The sequence below is a fragment of the Eublepharis macularius genome, chromosome 4 (assembly GCF_028583425.1).
Source record: "Eublepharis macularius isolate TG4126 chromosome 4, MPM_Emac_v1.0, whole genome shotgun sequence".
Taxonomy (NCBI): domain Eukaryota; kingdom Metazoa; phylum Chordata; class Lepidosauria; order Squamata; family Eublepharidae; genus Eublepharis; species Eublepharis macularius.
Window position 1 is genome coordinate 179,801,194 of NC_072793.1, and position 26,748 is coordinate 179,827,941.

Consider the following 26,748-nt stretch of genomic DNA (forward strand, 5'->3'; position numbering starts at 1 on the left):
CTGGGCCGACCACCTCGCGCGTGTGCACAGCGTGTGCCCCCCTGCCCCCCCCCTTGATCTGGCCCTGGGGAAGGCAGGAGTGCTTCTCCCTTCAAAGCCAAAGGGACATTGACAGCTGCCACTCCTGCTTCCACTAGAAAAACTGAGGTGAATGGAGAGTGAACTGTAACTTCCGAGGCTGGATTCTCTTTTTTAATGTAAACTTGATCCTTAATTTTTTTCCCCCATTCCTGCTCTCTTTCATTGTTTATTTGCTAAAAAATAAAAAGAGTTTCTGGAGCTTTTTTGGTAGGAATGGGAGCGTTGCTCCCTTATCATAGTGGAAGGGTGGAGAGCCGATGTGGGTTATGTTCCCAAATTGTGAGGAGTCCTTTGGGGAGTGAAAGAAAGGTGGTTTCACCTCTGGCATGGGAAACTGATGTAGAACTACCCCGCATGCCCTCTTTATGCCACGGAGAATGAGAATTTATATTGCTGGCATTGGTCTCGAGTTGCTAGACCTCAGCAAGGAGCCTTTATGCTACTCAGCCGCCTTACTTTTTTCTTAGAGCTGTCTAAATAGGCCTCTAAGAACTTCACGCTGCTTTCTTGAAACAGACCCTGTTTAATACTATCAAAATCTCCTACCTTTTATATCAGCCAATATGGAGATTGGGGGAAATTCTTAAAACCACACTTGTCAGAGGGATTCTCCAGAAAGCAGGAGCTCCCCGTTTCTCTCTTACAGCGTGTTATGCGTGACCCCAAGAATGACGCTTTTCATGGGTGCAGAAAACACACGAGAAGTGTTTATCTTAAAGAGAATACCATACCATGGATGCAAACAAGAAAAGAAACCGTTGAATACCATAGACTAGGACATCTGTTCCCAGGAAAACCCAAATACGTAAAAACGCATCTCCCTTCCACACACAATTAATTTATTTACATGATTTATAGTCCGCCTTTCTCACCTTGATGTTTAAGGAGAAAGATTTATTGGTTTTAGGGGTTGTTGTTCAGCTTAAAATCATCCCAGTTATGTTCTTCCTATGGCTGGTCTCTTTCCTTGCAGTCCCCTTTTTTTTTTTTTTGAAAAAAATTTTTATTGGGTTAGAACATTTTTATTTTTACATTACAGTCAATTTTCCCCTAATTTTTCGTTTCTAACCCCCTCCCTTTCCCCCCCTTTTGTTGACTTCCAACAGCTTTCCCACCCTCTGTCCCTTTTCCCTTACTTCTATTAAATTCCTCTGTCTAAAACAAATATATATTCTCCATTATATTAAGCAGTACATCTTTAACTCCTTTACTTATTATACACCCAAACTATACGTCTTTAGATAAACAATTTATCCCATTTTCCAGTTTTGAATATTTCTATATAAACCTATATATCATAAACCATAAAAATTTCCCACATTTAAATCAAACAATTTGATTTGTTCTCTATATATTACTCATTTCAACTTTTTATGGTAATTCTATATAACTCCTCGCATAATCAATCAATTTAACTCTTCTGTACATTCAGTTTGGTGCATATAAATCTTATCAAAGAAAGAAAATATTGTTATTTACTCAATCCTCATGTTTAAACCTTATCATTAATTATTCTCTATCAATGTTCTATCAGTTAACCTATACATATCTATATATATCTCAATCAATTAATCTAACTGCTTATAAATTCACATTTCTCTTCCTCCCCCGGTAAAGTCACCCCTCTCTTTTATACTTTTATTATACTTCAGTAGTTCTCAAACTGCCACAGTTTTCCTCCCACCTCCCATTTCTTCTCCAGATATTGTTTCAGCTTCTCCCAGTCTGTGTTAAACTGCCCTGAGTCCAGATCTCTCAGTTTTCTTGTCATCTTGTCCATTTCAGCCATATACAGCAATTTGTAGATCCAATCTTCAATAGTTGGCACTTCTTGTACTTTCCATTTCTGCGCATACAAAAGTCTAGCTGCTGCAGTCATATAAAAAATCAACGTCCTATGATGGGCTGGAATTCCCTCCATTCCCAAGTTTAGCAGCAGGAGTTCTGGGTTCTTATTTATTTAAAACTGTAAAATTTCACTCATTTCTCTTATTATTTCCCCCCAGAACTGCCTAGCTACCTCACACGACCACCACATATGATAGAGGGAGCCCTCATGTTTCTTACATTTCCAGCATTTATTAGAAGTATTCAAGTTCCCTAGCGCAATCTTCTTTGGTGTCATGTACCAACGATAGATCATTTTGAAAATGTTCTCTTTAATATTAATGCATGTCGTTGTCTTCATTGTAGTTTTCCACAAGTATTCCCATGCCTCCATTGTTATTTCTTTATTGAAATTTATAGCCCATTTCACCATCTGTGTTTTAACTATCTCATCCTCAGTATACCATTTCAACAGTACTTGGTATACCTTGGATATTCTTTTCTTGTCTTCTTTAAGAAGGGTCTGCTCTAGTTCCGAGTTCTCTGTTCGTATGCCCCCTTTTGCAAAGTCCGAGTTGTATAAGTCTACAATCTGTCTATACTGGAACCAATCATAATTAGGTGATAGTTCCTCTTGCGTCTTTATTCTAAGTTTAGATACTTCAATCTTAGTTATTTCTTTGTACGTTAAACATTGTTGTTCATTATCCACAGCTCTCGGATCTATCACCTCATATGGAACCACCCACAAGGGGGTTCCTTCTTGTAGGTAAGTTCTGTACTTCTTCCAGATTGTATATAGACTTCTCCTTACAAAATGATGCAGGAACATCGAGTTGACCTTTACTTTGTCATGCCATAGGTATGTGTGCCATCCAAAAATTTTTTTATATCCCTCTAGGGCTAATAGTTTCTTATTCTTTAATGTCATCCACTCTTTTAGCCAAACTAGGCAGATTGCATCATGGTAAAGTCTCAGATTGGGCAGTTGCATTCCGCCTCTCTCCTTTGCATCTTGTAGAACTTTTACTTTCACTCGAGGCTTCTTGCCTGCCCAAACAAAATCTGATATTTTCCTCTGCCATTTTTCAAATTGTTTAGAGTCTCTGATGATTGGTATTGTCTGTAACAAAAACATTACTCTTGGTAACACATTCATCTTAACTGCTGCAATCCTGCCCAACCATGACAAATTCAGTCTATTCCATTTGATCAAGTCTCTCTCTATCTGAGTCCATAATTTTTCATAATTATTCTTGAACAAATCTATATTTTTTGCAGTCAGCTCAACTCTCAAATATTTCACCTTACTAGTTACTTCACAGTCCGTTGTTTCCATTAACAATTGTTGTTTCTGCTTAATCATGTTTTTACATAGTATCTTTGACTTCTTTTTATTAATGAAGAAACCTGCCAAGTCACCAAACTCCTTGATCTTATCTATCACTTTTGGCATGTTCTCCAATGGATCTTCTACAATTAACATTATGTCATCTGCAAATGCTCTAACCTTGTATGAATAGTCCTTTATTTTTATTCCTCGTATTTCCTCGTCTTGTCGTATTTGTATCATCAGAATCTCCAATACTAATATGAACAACAATGGAGATAACGGGCAACCTTGTCTTGTTCCTTTACTAATCGTCAATTTCTTGGTCAGTTCATCATTCACTACAATTGCTGCAGTCTGGTCCCTATATATTTCTTTAATTGCTCTGATGAATCTTTCTCCCAATTGTAGCTTTTCCATAGTGGCAAACAAAAAATCCCAGTTTAAATTGTCAAACGCTTTTTCAGCGTCTACAAAGAAGAAACCAACCTCTTTATCGCAACGCTTGTCATAGTATTCAATAGCATTGATCACTGTCCTTAAATTGTCTCTTATTTGTCTGTCCGGCAAAAAACCTGCTTGTTCTTCCTCTATAACTTCCGAGAGCCACCCCTTCAGTCTCTCCGCCAATATCTTTGCAAAAATTTTATAATCATTATTAAGTAATGATATAGGCCTGTAATTTTTCACGCTAGTCAGATCTTGGCCCTCTTTTGGGATCAATGATATATTCGCTTCGCTCCAAGTGTCTGGAATTCTTTGATCCCTAAAAACTCCGTTCATCACCTCTTTTAGGAATGGTGCCAGTTCGTTGGCCATTGTCTTATAAAATTTAGCCGTAAGTCCATCTGGCCCTGGCGCCTTTCCTAGATTTGCGGATTGTATTGCCATACTTATTTCCTCGTCAGTTACTTCACTGTTCAACTTATTTCTCCAAGCTTCCGAGATCTCTGGAAGTTTGGTTTTCTCCAAATATGATGCTATTGATTCTTCGTTTACTTCTTTTTTATTATACAGCTTAGCGTAAAATTTATAAAAGGCTCTGCTAATGGTAGTCTGCTCCAAATACGTTTTGTTTTCTTCACAAATTTTATTTATTATTTTCTTTTCCCTTTTCTTCTTTAATTGCCATGCCAAGTATTTCCCAGGTTTATTAGCACCCTCAAAAGCTTTTTGATTCAGTCTTTTAAGCTTCCACTCCAATTCTTTATTACTCATTGCTGTTAACTGTTCTTGAAGAATTTTGATTTCCTGATGTATTTTCTTTTTCCCTGGTCTCTTTTTTAACTGTACTTCTTTGGCCTTTATTTTCTCCTCAATCTCTTGTCTTTTCTCCTCTTTCTTTTTCCTTGCTCTACCATTTAAGTCCATTAGTATGCCCCTTACAACCGCCTTATACGCGTCCCAAACTTTACTGGTTGGTACTTCTTTATTCACGTTGTATTGTATAAAAAACTTAGTCTCTCTTCTCAATGTTTCCATATTCTCACTTTCCTGTAACAAGTCCTCATTTATTCTCCAGGCTTTCCTTTTTCTCCTTTTTCCAAATTTCCACATAATTGGGTTGTGATCTGAGCCTACCATCGGCATTATTTCTACCTCCTTAGTCCATAACGCTAAGTCCTTTGAGGCCCAGATCATATCAATTCTTGATAATGTAAGATGCCTTGCAGAATAAAAAGTAAACTGTCTGGTTTTAGGATATTCTCTCCTCCATACGTCTTCGAGAGTTTCTTGTTGAATCAACTCAAAAAAAAGCTTTGGCAATAGTCCTCTTCTCTTTTGTGCTTTTGTAGTCTTTTTGTCTAGTTCCAAATCTGTCACTCCATTGAAATCTCCAGCAAGAATTATCTGGTCATATACAAGATCGTCTAAGTGCTTCCTTAAGTCCTCAAAGAAGCTTTCCTTTGCACCGTTAGGTGCATAAAGTCCGACTACCAACACTCTCTTTAAGTTCCAATTACATTCCACTGCTACAAATCTAGCTTCCACATCTCTCATAACAAATTTTGGCTGCAGCTCCTCTTTTATATACAACACCACTCCTCTTTTTTTCTTGTTGGAAGCCGCTACAAATTCTTTGCCCAATTTTCCAGATTTTAAATATTTTACATCCTGTTTTCTAATATGGGTCTCCTGCAAACAAGCAATATCACATTTTTGTTTTAGTAGCCAATGAAAAATATTTTTTCTCTTATTCGGTGAGTTTAGTCCATTTACATTCCAAGATAATACTTTACACTCCATATTCATGGTTTTGTTGGTAAGTCTTTTTCATTGTCCTTAATAAATCTCTCCATCTCCCGCTCAGATCTGATACGCCTTTTTGCCCCTCCAAACTCAAAGGACACTCCTTCCGGTAGCTCCCATCTGTACCTAATGTTCATGTCCTTCAAAGTCTGAATTAACACTCTATATTTTTTCCTGTCCAGTAACACTGATCTGGGCAATTCCTTCATTATGATAATCGTCTTGCCATCAATCTCCAATGGATCTTGAAATTGTTTTGTCACAATCCTCTCTTTCATATTTCTAGTTGTAAATTGCACGATCACATCCCTTGGTAGTTTCCTCTGGGTTGCAATTCTCGAGTTCACACGATACGCCACATCTAGGATAGCCACAATTTCCTCCTCCTCCTTCCCCAGGTATTCAGCCAACACCTCAATCATCTGTTCTTGCGCTGACTTCCCTTCAACTTCTGGCAGACCACGAAAACGAAGCTGCTTCTCCATGTGTTTAGTTTCTGCAACTGACATCCTCCCCTTTACCAATCTCATCTCTGTTTGTTGCGTTTCTATTAAATTCTCCATCACGTCTTCTACTGTTTTGACTCTCTGTTTCGTTCCTTGTAATTCACTGCTAATCGTTTCCACGCCTTTTTTCACTTCTGACAGCTCCGACTTTACTGTCTGTGTAACTTCTTTGACCTCTTTAATAAGCTCCAATTTCGTGTCCTTAAGTTCTTTCATCATGTCTATAAGTTTTTTGTCCAAATTTTCTATTGCCGATTGCCACTCTTTTTTCGACATCGTGGGGCTTGCTTTAGCTCGCTCCCACGAATCTGCTCTCTTCCTCAGCTCCGTGGCGTATAATTAAACGTTTTCCTTTTTTTCAAATGTCCCAATCTTTGCCAAAATTAATTTTTTATATCCAAAATGTCGGGCGTCTTTTCTCTATGGTTTCTCTATGTTATTATAATCCAAGATGGCCTACTTCCTCTTCCGCTGAAGCCACGACCCTTCCACTTTCAAAAATGGCGATTCCCCACTTCCTGTCCCTTGGCAAGGGCCGCTTCCCTCCAGCCACTCTATTGTTGTTACGCACTTCCTGTCTCCCGTCTTCCCACAGCAGGTCTCGCGATGGTGTCTTTTTCCCACAGCTCCAAAACCACAGGTATTCAAAACAATAGTCCGATTTTTGTAATAACTTCTTTAAACTTAGTCTCTTTTAAAGTACAACTCCTGCCGAGTCTTCACCTCCTTTTCACTAGTCTGTTGCAGTTTAAAAATCTACTTTCTTTCCTCTCTGTTTTTGTCAATCTGTCCCGTTTCAAGAGATAGCGATCTTTACCTTCTCTTCAACTTTCTCGGGTTGTAATCGCTGTTTCGATCTTAAATTCTCCTCTCGACTTCCCTCCCCGATCGAAGCTTGGGTATGTAGGTCTTATGCCAGCCGAATTGGCCCCAAAATTGCCGCAGAGATTATAGCCGACCCGTCGCAAGGTGGGACCTCAAGGATCGGGGGGGAGACTCCTTGTGTAGAGCCCCCCCTCGTCCGAGATCTAGCTCACCCTAGGGTCTTGAGCGTTCTTTGCCTGCTCCCCGCCTGAGAGCAGTCGGCCGCGGGTTATTTTCACCCCTCCGGCCGGTTAAAACGGCAATCCGGTCAGCTCCGCAAATGGAGCTGCGTTAGACCTCCATGAATCCCAAACCGGAAGTCATCCCAAACCGGAAGTCTCCTTGCAGTCCCCTTTTGAAAGTAAGATAAGGCAGAAACACTGGCCATTTCTCTCCGCGGCGTATGTATATAAGACTGAATTTCTTTCTCTCCCATTTTCTCTCTGAGAATCACTGTCCCAGTGAAATGCTGCTCTCCATTTCATGAAATGAATGTGGTCTTTCCCAGCAGTTTTGACAGAGATGAGAGAAAAGCCAGGGGGATCCCTGGAGGTGCACAAATGCAGCGCAGTACTGTGGGCAAGCAAGAAAAAAATCTGCTTCCCAAAAGCACTGAACTTGGGGCAGAGAACCCATGCAGGAATGGCAATTGTTGCTTTCTCTGTAGCAGGTCATCGGGTTCATTCGCGAATGTTGGGTTCCGTTTTTTCCTGTGTGTTTATGCCAGGTGTGAGAAGACAACTCCCTTGGCCTTTATTTTTGTCATGGGTAATGAACGATTTGCTCTGTGGGTTCCTGATCTTAAGATGTTGGACAGCAAAGAGGAATTGACTTCTCCCCACCCTTTTCGGTCTCCTTCCCTTTTATAACTGAGGTTTGCTCTGATTTCACTGTTCAGCTATAACTGGAATTGCAGACTATTTATTTATTTATTTATTTATTAAACTTCTATCCCGCCCTCCCTGCAAGCGGGCTCAGGGCAAGTAACAACACTAAAACATAATTTACATTAAAAACTTCAATGAAACTACAGAATTAATACCACCCCCAGACAGCAACCTTACACCCGCATCCCTGCCAATAATACACAAAGGGGTGGGCAAAAAGGAGGGAGAACAAACCTTTCAGTCAGCTGTAACTCATATTGAGCTTTTCTACCCACCAGTGAGGATGCGTGTAGCAGCATTCTGCACTCTGTAATTTCTGGGTCAAACCCAAGGAAAGCTCTGCATAGAGCGAGTTACTGAAGTCCCAGTCAGGAGGTGACCATTGCATGGCTAACTGTCGTTAGGTCGTTAGGTCCTGGGTCGAAAGGTAGGAGACAAGCTACCTGGCTTGCTGAAAATGGAAAAAAGCAGAGTGGGCCTGCTTTGCCCCCTCCACCCTTTCCATCCCACCCCCGCCCCATCATACAATCCTATCAACACCAATAATTAGCATACCCCATGCAAATACACAACCTTCAGCTAACTCCCAGTCCTCAGATTCCTCCTCAGATCCAAAAGTACAAGGGACCATATACAACATTCACAATCAAAATGAGCAAGGGAACACAATAAGGGAGGAAACATCACCAAAATGTACAACAGGGGGACCAGCTCTCACATCCAGTTCCAGTTGCATATAGGAGATGGAATTTCTCAGTGGCTGAAGAGAGCTCACAGCTGATGGCCGTTCCTACTTTTCAGCCAACCTCACTCATTTATGTTCAGTTTGCCTCAGCAGCTGAAAGGTGGCTGGAAGTGAATGGTGGGCAGAGGCCAAGTCCCTGGCAGGCAGAGCACGGCCGCTTCAGCTGGCAACCAGAGTCTATCAGTAGAAGAATCAGCCAATGCAGGGATGAATCTGGTTCTCAGTCTGTAGGCAACCCTAGGCAATTGCCTAGGGCACGAGTAGAGGGGCACCAATCAGCTTTGTATGACTCCTGGCAACCAGAGCCATTGCCAGTATTCCTGCTGGCTGCCAACCCATGACATTAAGGACTGCCCCAGGAAGCAGTGGGGATCCCACTTCCCTATTCCTCCATCATTTGGGAGTGTGGGCAGGATTGGCAGGTAGGGGGGCAAGAGGGTCTGAGCCCTCTTCCTGTCCACTTTCCCTCGCTACCTCCCTGCAACTTGGCTTGGGGTGTCAAAACCATTTGGGCTGCTCCAGAGCTGGCTTAGACACATTTTTGGTGCAGCTGCAGCTCGAATGTGAAGCAAAAGCAGGTGGGTTTTTCAGGTTGCTGGGAACCAGAAGATCAGAAATTTTTATTTTAAAGACTTTAGAATACAATTAATAATCACAAAAAAGAACGTACAGGTGAACAACATAAAATAACAGCATTTGAGCATAGAGAAAATGAAAAAAGGTTAAAATGCATCCTCTGTATCCTTCCATATATGTAAAACTCATTTCTGTAATGTTAGCTTTTTGTGAAGCAGGGATCAGGGGACTCAGATTTCAGAAACAGAACATTTTGTCTTTTAAAAAAGTATACAATTGATACCCACAAAGAAGGGAACAGCAGAGAAAATGAAAACATTAAAAACATATCTCTCTTTCCCTATTTTGTCACAGTATGTCAGAGCAAAAAGCAGAAATACTCTTAATAGTTTCAGGTTTCTTAACATCAAGTTTCTTTCTCCATCCAGCTGTCCCCCCCTCTTCCGACCCTCTTTTGTGTTATTCCACGAGTGGCTATCCCTCTTTTTCAGAGATATCATTTTCCCCACGAGCACCATACAATCCACCCCCCCCCCTCCTCATTTACTCAGGGAAGAAAAGAGGCAGTTTTTAACATTGGGTCATTTTGGGGAAGAAGGCCTCCACTATATATATTCTCTCTTTTCTGTGCTTGAACTATATTTCTTACTGTACAAATGGCTACTCTGGCAATTTACTCAGCCTGAAATTTAGAAAGAATTGAGAAAGAGGAGAGAACTGGGTACAGACTGTTTGAGCTTAGCCACTAAGCATTCACGTGTAAACAAAAACATCATAAAGCAAGATAAAAAAACTCTGACAAGGATATTCAGGGAATGTGTTTTGTCATCCACCCAGATTTCTCTTCTTTTCAACAGGAGGCCTGTGGAAGTCATGGAATGAAACAGAAGAGCATCTAGTGACTAACAAAGAAGAAATATATTCAGATGTGAAAGAGATCGTTGAAGTCAATGGTGCCCTGAAGAAACAGAATGGAAACCACACATGGAAAGAGAGGAATAATTCTGACCTTTTGCAGCATAGACACACACAAATGCAAAACATATCTAAAGGAGAAAACAGTATTGAGGTCGCTGCTACCAGGGAAAATAATAAGAAAATATGTAAATGCCTGGAATGTAGAAAAAACTTTAGTGAGAGTGGAGATATTAATGCCCATTACAGAATACACACAGGGGAGAAACCATATAAATGCCTGCAGTACGGAAAAAACTTCAGTCAGAGGGCCGATCTTATTGTCCATCAAATAATTCACACAGGGGAGAAACCATATAAATGCCTGGAATGTGGAAAAGGCTTCAAGCAGAGTGGAAGACTTGCTATCCATCAAAGAATTCACACAGGAGAAAAACCATATAAATGCTTAAAGTGTGGGAAAAGCTTCAGTCAGGGTGGAAGTCTTACTGTCCATCAAAGAATTCACACAGGGGAGAAACCATATAAATGCTTGGAGTGTGGGAAAAGCTTCACTTGGGGTGGAAATCTTACTGCCCATCAAAGAATTCACACAGAGGAGAAGCCATATAAATGTATGGAGTGTGGGAAAAGGTTCAGGCAGGGTGGAAGTCTTACTGTCCATCAAAGAATTCACACCGAGGAGAAACCATACAAATGCCTGGAGTGTGGGAAAAGCTTCAATCAGAGTGCAAAACTCACTGTGCATCAAAACATTCATACAGAGGAGAAACTATGTAAATGTCTGGAGTGTGGAAAAAGCTTCATTCAAAGTGGAAGACTTGCTATCCATCAAAGAATTCACACAGGGGAGAAACCATATAAATGTGTGGAGTGTGGGAAAAGCTTCAATTGGGGTGGAAGTCTTACTGTCCATCAAAAAATTCACACAGGGGAGAAACCATATAAATGCCTGGAATGTGGAAAAGGCTTCAACCAGAGTGGAAGACTTGCTATCCATCAAAGGATTCACACAGGAGAAAAACCATATAAATGCTTGAAGTGTGGGAAAAGCTTCAGTCAGAGTGGAAGTCTTACTGTCCATCAAAGAATTCACACAGGGGAGAAACCATATAAATGTCCGGAGTGTGGGAAAAGCTTCCGTCAGAGTGGAAAATTCACTGTCCATCAACAAATTCACACAGAGAAGAAACTATATAAATGTCTGGAGTGCGGAAAAAGGTTCATTCAGAGTGAAAGATTTGCTGTCCATCAAAGAATTCACACAGGGGAGAAACCATATAAATGCATGGAATGTGGGAAAGGCTTCAACCAGAGTGGAAGACTTGCTATCCATCAAAGAATTCACACAGGAGAAAAACCATATAAATGCTTGAAGTGTGGGAAAAGCTTCAGTCAGGGTGGAAGTCTTACTGTCCATCAAAGAATTCACACAGGGGAGAAACCATATAAATGCTTGGAGTGTGGGAAAAGTTTCACTTGGGGTGGAAATCTTACTGTCCATCAAAGAATTCACACAGGGGAAAAACCATATAAATGTATGGAGTGTAGAAAAAGCTTCAGTGAGAGTGGAAAACTCACTGTCCATCAAAGAATTCACACAGAGGAGAAACCATATTAATGCCTGCAGTGTGGGAAAAGGTTCAGGCAGGGCGGAAGTCTTACTGTCCATCAAATAATTCACAGAATGGAGAAACCATATAAAAGCCTGGAGTGTGGAAAAAGCTTCATTCAGAGTGGAAGACTTGCTATCCATCCAAGAATTCACATGGGAGAAACCATATAAATGCCTGGAGTGTGGGGAAAGCTTCAATTGGGGTGGAAGTCTTGCTGTGCATCAAAGAATTCACAAAGGGAAGAAACCAAATAAATGCCTGGAATGTGGAAAAGGCTTCAACCAGAGTGGAAGACTTGCTATGCATCAAAGAATTCACACAGGAGAAAAACCATATAAATGCTTGAAGTGTGGGAAAAGCTTCATTCAGGCTGCAAGTCTTACTGCAGAGAGAAGAAAAACAACATAAATGCCAAGAGTGTTGAAAAAATTTCAGTGACATCTAAGAATTTACTCCAGGGGGGTGAAGGTGCCGTGGAAATGCTTGGAGTTTTGGTGGACATTTCTTCAAATAGATTGGCTTACAAAATTAGAATGCAATGCAATAGATCATAGTGATTATCTACCATAGTTTAGTATAATTGCATTAAAACCCACCAGCTGCAGCATATCACCATTTTGTGGGGGAGGCGGAACACTCTAGTCTTCGTGGTCCAGGGTGCAGAGTGAGCATTCTGAAGTCCCTGGTATCCCCAACTATATCCACTTCTCACAAAGCAGTTCCTGATGACATCCCTCTGAGTGGCAAAAAGGGATGCAGGCACTCCCCTCCCCTTGCTGATATAGCTGCAGCCCCTTGGCTCCTCCTCTCCATGGAGTCTAGAGGACAGGGATGGAAGACCCAGGTACTGCACAACCACAACAAAGGTCTGTGATGTCAGCGACACTCTCATGCATCCCACTGATGAGTCACGTAGGTTTATGCTCCTGCAGGTGGGGCCCAGAGTTCTTTTGGAATTACATTTTGAGACCATAGAAACCAGTTGGCCTGGAGAAAACTGCAGCTTCAGAGGTCATACTCTGTGGTATGTCATCCCCACTTACCTCCTTCCTTTCTTCAAACTCAAACCCCTCCAAGAACCACCGCAAATCTCTGAGAATTTCCTAAACCATAGCTGGCCGCCCTAGATAAGCATCAGAGTCAGAGTCCATGGCCCACTTGCCTTCTGCCAGGCCAAGGTGTGGCAGTAATCTGTAGGAATATATGGCAGCACCCCAGGAAAGCCTTTAACACTCCCCATCGTCCTTTGGGGAAGGAGTTCAGTGTGTGTCAGCTGGGTCCCAGTCACTGTGGGGCAGTCAAAAGATAAAGCATTGTAAAGAATGAATTGTGAGACAACGTTTCTAAATTGGGTCTAGAGCGTTTATACTAATCAACAAGCTGTAATTTTAGTGAACAGTTTGTGTACGAAAAAAAATTGAAATAACAAAAGGACCACGTCACAGATATCCAGTATCACCATTACTGTATATTATTGCACTGGAAATATTGGCAGTGAGAAGTAGACAAGATAGCAGAATTGATGGAATGAAGGAGGGAAAAGCTGTGCAGATGATGTGGTCATATGAGTGATGAATTTGCATATTTCCCTGACTTACATAATGGAACAAATACCGAGATTTGGACAGTACAAGCTGAATAAAAAGAAAACAAAGATAATGCTACTTTCACAAAGGTCTCTGCACTGGGAAGTCATGGAGGAGAATTATGAACATCTGGCCTCTCTCGGTAAGGCTCCTCCTTTCCCTTCCTAGATACTAAAAGCAGGAACTGTGGCTGTTCTTTGTCTATATCAGATGTCATTAAGATCACAAGAAGCTGTCCCTTCTCATTTTCTGGTGTTTTTTTTCCCTATATTCCTATGGACACCCATAAATTAACATACTATGGGGGCCACAGAGCAGGAGAAAGGGTACATCATCCATCCTGGCCCTCCAGAACAGTGGGGGTTGCTGCTTAAGTAGGTTTTTATTCACTTTTTATTAAGTATTTTTATCCACCAGAAGTCAAGGTAACACTAGCCCAGCTCCTCCCCCAAGCCCCTGCCTGGCTGGGTCAGAGGGAATCCTTCCTCCCCACTGGCCAGCTGATCAGCAGGTCTTCCATGTTGTTGGGTGCCATCCCAGCCAGGCCAAATGGGTGGGTGTGTAGGGGGAATTTCTCCGCCCTGCTACCAAGACCTGGTGCACTGGCATCCTTCCAGTTCTTGCTTAGGATTGGCCCTTACCGAAGGCACAATTGGATCTTCCCTAGACTTTTCTTTCCCTAATTCAGATCTAAAGTTGCTGACTAAGATGACGTACACGGCACAGAAAAAGTTTTCAACCAAAGCTGGAAGTTTTATTTAAAAGGTCAACGCGATTAAAACGTGGTAGGGACAGGCACCAGTCCTGGGCCCGTCCCTCCAAACTCTATAACAATTAGAAACAGATACAGAATACAAGACAGCATGCAAGACAACAACAATACACTAAGGTAGCTACAATACCCTTTTCCCCAGTCTAGAGCTCTCGTGACTCCCCCCGTTGCACAGCAGCAGGACTTCAGTAGGTCATTGCATGTTGGCAAGAGCAAGGAGTAATGAGTGCCCGGTTCGTCTCTCTTTTATAGGGAAATATCAAATGATTGCTTCATTAGCATCCTAATCAATTACGTTGTCTTTGTTCTTGAAAGCAGTGCCGTTGAGGGTATTTCATGTAAACATAAGTCCATACATCCTTTACCTCTAAGATAGACTGCATCTTTGATATGCGTTTGGCTACATTGTAAATTACAAAGGAATGTTCACACTTCACTAGCTATAGTATTGGGATGTCCTGTTCTTCCCGGAGATAAGCTGTTTGCCCCGGGACTCTGATCTGGAGAACCGGTTTGATTCCCCACTTAACTAGGCAAGAAAGGGGAAAACCCATATTGTGTATATTTATAGTATATTAATCTCACTTTTTTACTGCACATATTTATTACACTTTGCACTTTACATTTATATTTATATACAGACCCCCCCTTGCCCTCCACCTGTCAATCCTCCTGAGACGCCTCCTGCCTCTGAGCTCTCCCCAGACCCCCCTTGCCCCTCCACCTGCCAATCCTCCCTAGACCCCTCCTGCCTCTCAGCCTTCCCCAGACCCCCTCTTGCCCCTCCACCTGCCAGCCCTCCCCAGTCCCCTCCTGCCTCTGAGCTCTCCCCAGACCCTCTTGCCCCCCTACGTGCCAGTCCTCCCCAGACCCCTCCTGCCTCTCAGACCTCCCCAAACCCCCTCTTTCCCCTCCACCTGCCAGTCCTCCCCAGACCCCTCCTGCCTCTCAGCCTTCCCCAGACCCCCTCTTGCCCCTCCACCTGCCAGCCCTTCCCAGTCCCCTCCTGCCTCTGAGCTCCCCCCAGACCCCCTTGCCCCTCCTCCTGCCAGTCCTCTCCAGACCCCTCCTGCCTCTCAGCCCTCCCCAGACCCTCTTGCCCCCCTACGTGCCAATCCTCCCCAGACCCCTCCTGCCTCTCAGCTCTCCCCAGACCTCCCCTTGCCCCCCACCTGCCATCCCTCCCCAACCTAACGCCCTCCCCAGCCCCAGCTTTCCAGAGCTTGTTGTATTTATTTGCACAACGGGCTTTGTTTCTAGTCGGTCTATAAAAGTGCTAGGCAGAAAGCACTCTGCACTACCCCTTGGGAACTCACAGAGACCAGACTGGTCCTGGGGTTTTCAACAGGTGGTCCAAGAGCGCTCTTGTGGGGGTAGGGATTATTTTACAGTCTTACCATTGTTGCATGCTTATTTGTCTGTGTCTTTTATCTGTCTTGCTAACCATTGGAAACATTCAAGGGCAGATGGGCCTGGCTTCGGAGCCTTGTCTTGCTACTTTTGTATCGCTTTTTGTTTTTTAAATAAACTTTCAGTCTAGTTAAGATCTTCTCTGTACAAAGGTGCATTTATATAAGCCTTGGTGAAGGGCTCCCCAGAACAACGAACCGAAGTGGCAAGGGGGATCCGGAATAGGGGGGGTCCCCTAAAAATTCCTGCCACGGCTGGTGCTGTGACCTGAATTTGAGGTTCAGCCCCCTAAAATTTTGGGGTGCACGCGTTATTTCCATCCATTTTTGTCGTTTGAACTTTGAAGACTGGTAAGTTGACTTTTACTTCTTTTTTACTTTACTGTTTTTTCTTAATTGAATGCTGGCCATTGTGAGAGGCAGCTTGGTAGTCTTGGAGGCCGAAAAAGAGAGAGTAATGTTCTCAGGTTCTGAGGGAAAGCAATTGCACTGCTTGAAGGCAGCCGCAGCCTGCCCCAACTTTAGGGAAATTGGACTCATCTCGCTAGGGAGTAAGGAGTTAATTGCCTCCTTGTAGTGAGACTGAGGAGGACTTGGGGGGTCCACCGGAAAATATTTCACTATCTCGCCGCCTGAGTGCAGGAGAAAACTTTTGGCTCCTCCACTTGGATAGGCAGGAGGGTGTCTGTGCCCGCTGTGCTTCCGTTTTCCCAATTTTTACACTGATTTATGCATTTTTCTTTTGGGAACTGGTGATATTGTACTGTATTATATCGTACTAGAAACAGAGCCTGTTGTGGGGGGAAAATACAATGGGCTCTAGAAAGGGGAGAGCAGGCCGGCAGGCATTCCCTCCTCCTCCGTCACTGATCCTGGCTGGTGAAGGAAGGGGGTGGACATTGCCACCTGCTCCACACCTGATCTCAGCAACATGAAGGGGTGGTGGGCTTTGCTATCTGCTACACGCCTGATAAACATTGGGTAAGGGGGGGGCAGGCATTGCCACCTGCTCCACTCCTGATCCCAGCCAGGTGAAGGGGAAACGGGCATTGTCTTCTCCTCTGTGCCTGATTATGGCTGGGTGAAGGGGGGCAGGCATTGCTGCCTGCTCCAAGCCTGATCCTAGCTGGGTGAAGGGGGTGTGAGCATTGCCACCTTCTCTGATCCTGATTCCGGCAGGTTGAAGAGGGGTGGAGATTGCTGCCTCCTTGGCGCCTGATTCTGACAGGGTGAAGATGGGGTGGGCATTGCTGCCTGCTCAGTGCCTTATTCCAATAGGCTGAAGGGGGCAGGCATTGCCACCTTCTCCACTTCTTATCCCAGCTGGGTAAAGGGAAGAAGGGAATTGCCACTTGCTCTGTGCCTGATTCTAACCAAGTGAAGGTGCTGGGGTCGGCAATGACACCTGCTCTGCTCTTGATCCCAGCTGGGTGAAGGGGGTGGGCATTGCCATCTGCTCTGCTCCTGATCCCACCTGGATGAAGGGAGGGGGCATGGCCCCTTGCTCCGCTCCTAATACCAGCTGGGTTAAGGCGGAGAGTAAGCATAGCCACCTGCTCCGCTCCTGATCCCAGCTGAGTGAAGGGGAGTGGGCATTGCCCTCTGCTCCACTCCTAATACCAGCTGGGTTAAGGAAAAGTCGGGCATTGCCACCTGCTCCACTCCTATTACCGGCTCTGTTAAGGTGGGAGCAGAGGTAATGCCCACCTCCTCTGCTCCAAATACCAGCTGGGTTAAGGTGAAGAGTGGGCATATCCACCTGCTCTGCCCTTGATCCCAGCTGGGGAAGGGAGGAGGGCATTGCTACCTGCTCCACTCCTAATACCAGCTGGAAGGTGGGGGTGGGCATTGCTACCTGTTGTGCTCCTAATATCCACTGTGGGGGTGGGCATTGCCGTCTGTTCCGCTCCTATTACCGGCTCTGTTAAGGTGGGAGGTGGGCATTGCCACCTGCTCCACTCTTAATACCAGCTAGGTTAAGATGGGGACAGGAATTGCCTCCTGCTCTTCTCCTAATATCAGCTGGCTAAAGTGGGAGGGGGATTTCTACCTGCACTGCTCCTAATACCAGCTGGGTTAAGGTGGGGGGTGGGCATTGCCACCTGCTCCGCTCCTATTCAGCCTGAAGTACCCAAAAACAGGGGGGCGGGAGTAATTACACAATAAATTGTTATTATCCTCTTGACAATCACCCTGTGAGGTGGGTGGAACTGAGAGAGCTGTGACTGACCCAAGGTCATCCAGCTGGCTTCAAGTGGTGGAGTGAGAAATCAAATCTGGTTCTCCAGATTAGAGTCCTGCCACTCTTAACCACTACACCAAACTGGCTCCTAGGCCACAACAGGCTGTGCCAATATCTTGAACCATGAAACTAATCTGTAATCAGTAGAGCAAGTGTAAAATAGGTGTAATTTTATAATATATCTACCTCCAAATAGTAATTGACCTGTATACCATATACAGATTCTGGGTTGTCTTCAAGGACTGTCCCGTGTAGACTACATTACAACAGTCTAGCCTTGAAGTCACCATGGCATGGTTAGATCATCTGAGTCAAGCTATGGAGCTTCTGGACTAAGTAATGCTATGTAGGCTGCATTGTTAGTCATGATATTATAGTGGCATGGATACAGGTGGCCAAGTCAGCTGAATCACGGTAGGGGACAATCTTCCAGGATAAACTAAGTTGGAAGAAAGCATTAGTTTGCTTCTTCAGTATAATCCATCAACTCTTAACTGAGTCAGCAAGGGTCTGCTAAACCCCATCAAATGTGGGAAGTACAATGTCCTTCAAGACAGCAAGACCTCTTGTCATGAGTCAATTGGCCTTTTTCCATCTAACCACAGGAACCAGGCTGACTTGTTTTGACTCCCTGAAAATTTTAGTATTGGGAAATGTGGAAAATGATTGGTGTGGGTACTTTCCCCCCAAAAACGTTCATGCTCCCTCACCTGACCTATCCTTGCTGTAAAAAGGGGAAGATATATTTGCAGAGATCTTCAAGGAAGGAGAAAAAACATCAAACAACTGGTGATTTGTGTATTTTTGAAGTAATAGAAAGAAATAGTGTAGCCTGCTAGGCTATATAACTTATAAGAGACTGGCTAAATATCAACTATTTGGCATGTTTATTAAAAGAAAAACTGGGAAATTGGTTTGTCCCAGTTCTACTACTGAATCATGAATCCAACATTGCACCAGATTAAATGTCCTTTAATACCAATTTTGAAAGGGTGTTTATGACATCAGGATCTCCTTGCCAGCTCAGTCTTTTTCTGTTATTCAAAATAGGCATTATCTGTGTTTTATTGCCTGATTTGAAGTTCATTTTTCATTTTGTTTCTTACTTTATTCTTATAGAAAAGGAAAACGGCCAAAGTCTCAACTCAACCCTTGCTTACAGTGAAAGGACCTACACAATGGAAAAACTATATAAATGTTCCAAAAATGGGAAAGACTCAAATGTCCTTCATATCTTGTTTACCATCAAAGTATCCACACAGGGGAGAAACCATACAAGTGCTTAAAGTGTGCAAAGAGTTTCAGATTAAAGTGCCAATTTAGTAATCATCAGGGGAGAAACTATGTGTTTCGAGTGTGGAAAGAGGTTCAGGAAGAAAGACCATCTTACTAATCATCAAAGAATCCATACAGGAGAGAAACCTTATAAATGCTTAGAGTGTGGAAAGAGCTTCAGGGATGGCTCAAACCTAACTTATTGTCAAAGAATCCACACCAGGGAGAAACCATATAAATGCTCTGAGAGTGGAAAGAGCTTCAGGGATGGCTCAAGCCTTACTTGTCATCAAAGAATCCACTCAGGGGAGAAACTATATGAATGCACTGAGTGTGGAAAGAGCTTCAGAAGGAACACAGACTTTACAAAACATTGGAGAATCCACACGGGAGAAACCGTATAAATACTTAGAGTTTGGAAAGAGCTTCAGGTTAAAGGGCCTTCTGACAAGCCATTGTAGAATCCACACAGGGGAAAAAACGTAACAATGCTTAGCATGTGGAAAGAGCTATAAGGATAGCTCAAACTTTACTTACCACCAAAGAATCCACACAGGGAGGAAAACATTTCAGGAAATAGGGCAATTTTGCTAATTATCAAAGGTTTTTTCTTTTACTAATTTTACAAATTATCAAGAAAGAATGTATTGTGCAGGTTATTGAGTAGATGACTCTCTGGTCCCTTTTACCTAGAATCATAGACTCCTTCCAATTCATGGCCTACGGAACCTCTTTTATTTCCCCTTTTGAACCACATCCCTTCAGCCCTGCCCTCTCAGCTGGCCCTGGCCCTGCTTGAAGGTCTTTCTTCCAGGCAACCTCCTCTTGTTTTCCAGTTGCCTCCTCCTGCCAGTGGCCTTTACCAGGTCATGGCCATTTCCAGGTGCTAGGCATCAGCCTTCACCTCAGGTGGGTTCCGGCCTTTTCTCACCCTGACCTGCCTTAAGGCAGCTGCTGAGCCTGTCTCCTCCCTCATGGCCCTGTTGGCTGGCTCAGGCTTTCCCCCTATCTGTGGCAGGGTCTGCCTTTGGCCAAGGGCATCTGGCTTCTCTCATAGCCATGCCTGCTGTGCCCAGGTCACAGCTCCTGGGAACTCGTGCAAGAAGGTGCTGCTGGCAACCCTAGTTTCTTCCACCTGGCCGGGGCCTCTTCTGGGTGGGCTGCAATCATCTGTACCAAAGGTCTGCTGGTTCCCTGGGCCCAGCAGTGGTGCTGCGCCTGCCAGGGTGCTAGCTTAGTCTCAGCTTCCTGCCTGGGCAGAGTCTGGGCCGGCAGCAGCACAGGGGTCTGCTCCTGGGTATGGTGACAGTGGCATTCCCAGGCAATGAGGTAAGAACTATCTGTACACTGGTGCTAAAAGAAGTTTAAGGGTTAATGGTGTGCTCTCTTGGACTATACAAGGGAGCCAGGCTAAGGTGCTGTGTTTGTGGTAGGCACGGCTCATCAAAGGAAAGCGGTAGGCCTTTGAAAACCGGCCGCCAACTTCAGGGTGGTCTTGGGAGCTGCAGGGCTCAAAATGAAGGGAACTGGAACATCCTTCCCCACATTTTCTCCAGAGCTGCCCCATATTATTTGCATTGGGAGTTCTCTCTTCCCAGCCGGCATTATCTTTCAGAAAAGAAAGCTGGGCATTTCAAAACTGGTGACCAGCTTCAGGACGATCAAGGGAATTTCAGTGTCAAAAATGAACAGACTTGGGTCATCTGTACACATGCACACACTGCTTAGTTCTCTCGACAACCCCACAGCTTTCCCCATACCACAAGAAGTATTTTCAATATTCCTGCTTCCTCTACAGTATTAGTTCAAAGGGCACCATCCTCAAGAAGGTCTCTTAGTTGGCCGATTGTTCCTGGAGCCCCTCTCTGCACTGGGTGCCCTTCAAAGAGCTCAGCTGCTTGCCAGAAGGGCCACTTTGGATTCCCTGACTTTGGATTCCCTCTCCCCCTACCAGAAAAAAAAATCTGCAGAAGGCAAAAGGAGGGCTGGGTCATGCCTGGACAACCCCAGAGACGGGCATCCATGAATGGCGGCAGGGTGGGAGGGCTGACCCTCCTGTTGGAGGAAACCCATCAAAGCTTGGAGAATCTGAGTTGCCAACCTCCAGGCAGTGGCTGAAGATCTTCCAGAATTGCAGCTGGTCTCCAGGTGAGAAAGGTCGGTTCCTCTGGAGAAACGGCTGTCGTGGAAGGGGGACCCCACTGAGACCCCTCCCTTCCCAAACCCCACCCTCCCCAGGCTCCACTTCCAAATTGCCAGGAATTTCCCAACCTGGAGCTGGCAACCCTACCACATTCAGTTCTCCAGTTTCCCCCATAATATATTTTCCCTCCCTCTGCAGATTCTCCCTCCCAAAGTAAATGCAAAGTCCATTTTGCAGATAAGTGGGGAGGCAGGATAGCGAATCTACTATCAATTCTCCCCTCCCCATTCAATTTCAACTTCGCCACTCACCAGCAAGGAGCTACTGTGGCGCGCATGGGAAGAAGCGGAGCCCCTTTTGCAAAGCTTCGCCAGCCCCCTCCTCATGGTGCCTCCAAGAAGGGGGACTCGCTCCCCTAACCTCTGAAAATGAGAGGGAGGTGCAGCCTTTGCAAGCTTGAGACCCAGGAGGACCGGATTTTAGGCAGAGGTTTGCTCCGTCCCTCCAATGAAAGAAGTCACACACTGCCTGGTCCCTCTGTCACCCTCCAGTGGTTAATTTAGGTGGTAACCAACCGGATTTGAGGCCCCAGTGGTACTTTAGAGGCCAACTAGATTCAGAAGTTCTGGGGAAGGGAGTTGTGACTCTCAAAAGCTTGCACTCTGTAAGGTGTAAACTAGATGTAATGATCAGGGAAAGAACGGTTCTAGCGCTGCTGGAAGTCAAAATAAAAGGGGGGAAGGAGGGGTAGGGGCATACGTTAGTTAAGGGAAGAATAATTAATGTTTTTATATTGGATGTATATGCTAACCTACCAAAAAATTAAAACATTTATTTAAAAAAAAAGCTTACACTCTGAAAATCTGGCTGGTCTCTAAGGTGCTGCTGGAGTTTACACATTTCAGATCAAGTAATCCAAATTCTGGACTGAACATCCGTTGGGCTTCCCCTCATTGAACCTCTGGGAGTGAAAGGGGCGTGGTATAGCCCCGACTGGTGAGAGCTTGGGTGCTAAGCAGGGTCTGAGCGGGTCAGAATTGGGTAGGAGAACAGTGGAGAAGAGCAAGATTGGACCCAATAACACCTTAGACACCAACTAGATTTCCAAAGGCTGAGTAAAAGCTCATGTTTTCTTTTTTGTCTTTAGGGTGCCATTGGACCTGGATCTTGCTCTTCGACTGCAGAGCAATAGGGCTACCCACCTGGAACCACCATGAAAGCCACTTGTTGGGGTGGCGTTAAGTAGGTTGATGGCCCCTGCGCACGTCAACTGAACGATAAATGTGGGCATAAAGGTGGGAAATGTGAACAAGAATTTCTGTGTGAACACCCACAGGGAGTTGTATCCATAGCAAGGCCTCGGGGGGAGAGATCCTGCACCTCCAAATAATTTCAGCCAAGGCACAGCTGAGTCTGTCGAGTTTGCCTTTTCCATCTTGCCTGTGCAGAACTCCTACAGAGACACGCACTTGCCCCCCTTCAGCTGGGGGGGGGGCTCCTCTTCCCACTCCTGCTGGATTCCCAAACAGGCCGTTTTCTAGCCCTGAAGGAGAGAAAGTCCCTTGTGTATTACTGAGGAGAGAGCTACTCCAATCCTTTAGAGAAGTTGCTCCGGATATCCCTTGCCCACTGTGCAATGGCTCCTTTATTTATGTACTGCATTTATACCCTGCCTTTTCCTCTGATAGGGACCCCAGGAGGCGTCCAATGGCCTCCATCTTCATGCTGATCCAACCTCCAGGGAGGGGCTGCAGGTCTCCCACAAGTACCAATGATCACCGCACAACAGAGACCATTTCCCCTGGAACAAACGGCGGCTTTGGAGGGTGGATTCTATGGCATTCATCATACCTTGCTGATTTCCCTCCTCTCCCCCTAACCTGGCTTCACCAGGCTCCAACCCCCCATTCTCCAGGAATTTCCTAACCCAGGTTGGCAACCATACACCCTTGCCTTGCAGGGTTGTCGTGAGGGCAAACTGGAAGGGAGGAGAATGGCGCATGGTGCTTTGGGTCACCATTGTTGAGAAAGGTGGGGTGTAATAGAAATAAATATTTTGTTTTAGGCAACTGTACATGTAAGAAAAATCCTGTTCTTTTTTTAATTATTATTATTCCCCCGAGAGTCCAAAGAAATTAAGTCACCCTTATCTGATTTCTGTTAAAATTGGTGTGCTGGTAATTAACAGCCAAAAACAACCATTTTCCCACTGACACGGGAATTACTGGACTCTGGATCAAAGCCAGATCTTTATGGTAGGCCCTGACCTTCTACACACCCTGCCACCCAACCACCCTAAGCCTCCCTTCACGGTTTTGGGGCTTTCCAGGCAAGTAAGGGCTGTTCACCATGGGCCACCTGTCTAGCCTCCACTCTGGCAGGCAGAGAGCCCTGACCCAAACCCTCAGAGGGTCTCTCATCTTCTAGAGGCTCCACCAGACAGGCAGCCCCTTCCCTGTATTTACCTCGCCTCACCCAGCTACTGCCCAGGGCTACTGGGGAAAGGGGACTTAGAGGTTATTTGAAGGGCCTTCTGCAGCTGCCACCCTTCAGTTGGGCACAATCGACAGCTGTCCGCACATACGTTCTCTCTATGGTGACCTCCACCCTGTGGAATGGGTTGCTTTAAGAAAGCTCCCACCCTCTCAGCTCTCCACAAACTGTGCAAAACTGAATTCTTCTAAAAGGGCTTTTTTAAGGCAGGCAACAGAATTCTACTGTTTTCAGAATGGTTTAGAAAGCTACTTGGGCACAAGTTCAGAGACTACGATCTATACCGAGTACATCCCATACTGCCTGTTGCTGTAAGTAGGATCTTACTATGTAATTTTGTTTTCTTTAAGCCCTGCTCCAGTCCTGTTCTCAGATTTCTGATTGGTGACAAGGTCCATCAAGGTCAATCTTGTCTACACAGAACAGCAGCAGAGCAGAAATGACTAACATAAAACAAGTAGCCCAAATACTATTTCGCTTCCAGGAAAAATGCACAGAAGCATTCAGGTGCCAAAATGTGAGTGTTGCACAGCATACCGCTGAAAAAACTCTGAGGTTCTTATGCCTGTCATCAAAAAGAAATTATTACAAGCCCACCTCCTGAAGCATCTGAAGCACCCCAGGTAAGCACCAGTCCAGGTAGCAGAAGAGCAGCTTAAAAGGTACAGATTTGGCCAGCCTTAGGACAATTGGAGAATGGCATTTCGAGACAACGTGTGGTGCAGTCCTAAACCCCGAGCTGGAAGAGCTTAGGAAGCCAACTAAGAGTTACTCCCGTGCACTTCGGAGTGAGGCCAAGGTCTCTCCAAAGTACGCAGGCTTTGCTGATGCAGCACAGCAGAGCGGGGCTCAAGTGGCTCCCTAAGAGCCTCCTCCCCTTCCCCTGCCCAGATATAGTTTAGGATGCCAAATCTGCAGACAGCTGCATCTCTCCCCACACCTGTGCACACACACACACCCCACGGCTTCTCATAGACACTCCCCATAGCTCAGATCAGGCACAAGTCATGGGGCTATGGGTGGCCCCCCTAATATTGTAGGGCTTCTTGTTAAGTGTGCCCAGTTGGTTCAATGGTTAGGGAACTGGCGCCTCCAAGGGGGGTTCCTTCTCCCAGAAAAGACAGCCAACTGGAAATCTGCTCATTCCTCTGGACTCAGAAATGGGGGGTGGGGGTGGGACAGCTGTGATCAGCACAAACCAGGAAGGCTTCTTCAGGTCCCTGAACCACTGCCCACAATGCATTGCAAAGGACCCGGCCAGAATTTCATTTCCGCCTCCTTGGAGCTGGAGCTTCCAGATGTCCCTGAGACCAGATGCCTGTGACTTTATTTTTTTATTATTTATTTCAAATTTGTATTCTGCCCTCCCCACAAATGGGCTCACGGCAGATACCAACATATTAAAAATATGTCCCCTGATCGGAGTGTCCTCTGGGGAATATATGGGGAGAGACGGTCCCGTAGATACACTGGTCCCAGTCCGCACAGGGCCTTATAGGTCAATACCAGAACCGTGAATCTGATCCGGTACTTCACTGGCACCCAATGCAGCTCGCATAAGAATGGTGTTATATGCACCTTATTTGGCACTCTCATAATAACACGCGTCTGCATTTTGTACCAGCTGTAATCTCTGGGTCGGGCTCAAAGGCAGCCCTGTGTAGACTGAGTTACAGTAATCTAGCCTAGAGATGACCGTTGGTTGGATCACTGCAGTTAAGTCATGGGTTAACAGGTAAGGGACAAGTTGCCTGGTCTGCCGCAGATGGAAAAAAGAGGACCTGACAACCGCTGTGACCTGTGCCTCCATTTTCAGGGAGGCATCCAAGATCACCCCCAGGCTCTTAACCCTTGGAACTGGCACTAATGGTGCCCCATCGAGGGCCGAGAGCCGGAGTCCCGAACCTAATCCCCCGTGGCTCAAGTACGGGACCTCCGTTTTCGTCGAGTTCAGTTTCAGACGACTCTGCTTCAACCAACCAGTCACGGCTGCAAAAGCATGTTCCAGGACATTTGGGGCTGAGCCGGGCCGGCCATCCATCATCAGATACAACTGGGTGTCATCTGCATATTGATGACACCCAAGTCCGAAACTTCGCACCAACTGGGCAAGGGGGCACATATAGATGTTAAACAATAAAGGGGAGAGTATTGCTCCCTGCGGGACCCCGCACACAAAAGGGTGGCGGGATGACAATTTCTCCCCAAGCGCCACCCTCTGTCCCCAACCATTTAGAAAAGAGATAAGCCACTGTAAGGCAGTCCCTCGTATCCCCACATCGGCAAGGCAGTGAGTCAGAAGATCGTAATTGATCTTCTTACACCTATTTTACACTAGCTGCACTGGGTCCCAGTGGAGTTCCAGGTCAGGTTTAACATTTAAAGCCCTTAACAGACAGGGACCAACATATTTGCGGGACCGCCTCTCGCCCTTTATTCCCCAGACAGTGCTTCGATCAGCAGACAAACAACTACTGGTGATTCCTGGCCCCAAGGAGCTTCATCTTGCCTCAACCAGGGCCAGGGCCTTCTTGGTCCTGGCACCGACATGGTGGGACTCTTTTTCTGTGGAAGCCCGGTCTCAACAAGATCTGCTATCATTTCGCTGGGCCTGTAAGATGGAGATGTTCCACCAGGCTTATGGGGATTGAAGCACACGACCCAACTGGCTCATCCCAGTGGGGGAATATATGCCTGTACACTGGCTGAGTTTTTAACCGACATGCCCGTGGTACTACGTAGGGTGCAAATATGAGCTGCCTGTTTATGTTTTATTATATGGTTGCTACCGATGTTTTCAATTGTTTTAAATTTCTGATGTAAACCCACTCTGAGACCGCTTACAGGGAGAGCGGACTGTAAATAAATAAATACCCAAGAAAAAGGTCTGTATTTGTCCCACCTGTGACAGCCTGGGCTGCATTCTTGCCCTGTCATATCTTTTTAGTGCAGTATTTATTCTAAGCTGCCTTGGCTCCTGCTTTTCAAAAGCGAGGCGGGCTAGAAGTGTTACAGAACAAACGATTTCACTAGGTGTGGGAGCACTCTCTGCCCTGCCAGGGGTCCTCTGCCCACCGCATAGTTCTCAGGGGGGATCTAGGACACAAATCACAGCAAAGGCATCCCGTGTTTCCTCACTCCTGTAGAAGGCAACTCCAGTCCCCAGCAGGAGGAGAACAGCCAAGACTCCCCACAGGATGTGAAAATGAGTCCGAGATTGGAAGCTGAGCA

The 26,748-nt window shown here is 45.2% G+C and overlaps 1 protein-coding gene across 1 annotated transcript in view; it reads left to right on the top strand.

The window, feature by feature from the left end:
* Positions 1-11,653, top strand: part of LOC129329310 (zinc finger protein 420-like) — a 33,119-nt gene extending 21,466 nt beyond the window's left edge. Inside the window, exon 6 of the mRNA XM_054978812.1 lies at positions 10,291-11,653. Within this exon, the coding sequence (XP_054834787.1) occupies positions 10,291-11,602 (1,312 nt within the window). The 3' untranslated portion in view covers positions 11,603-11,653. The remainder of the gene's footprint in view (positions 1-10,290) is intronic.
* Positions 11,654-26,748: the final 15,095 nt, after the last annotated feature.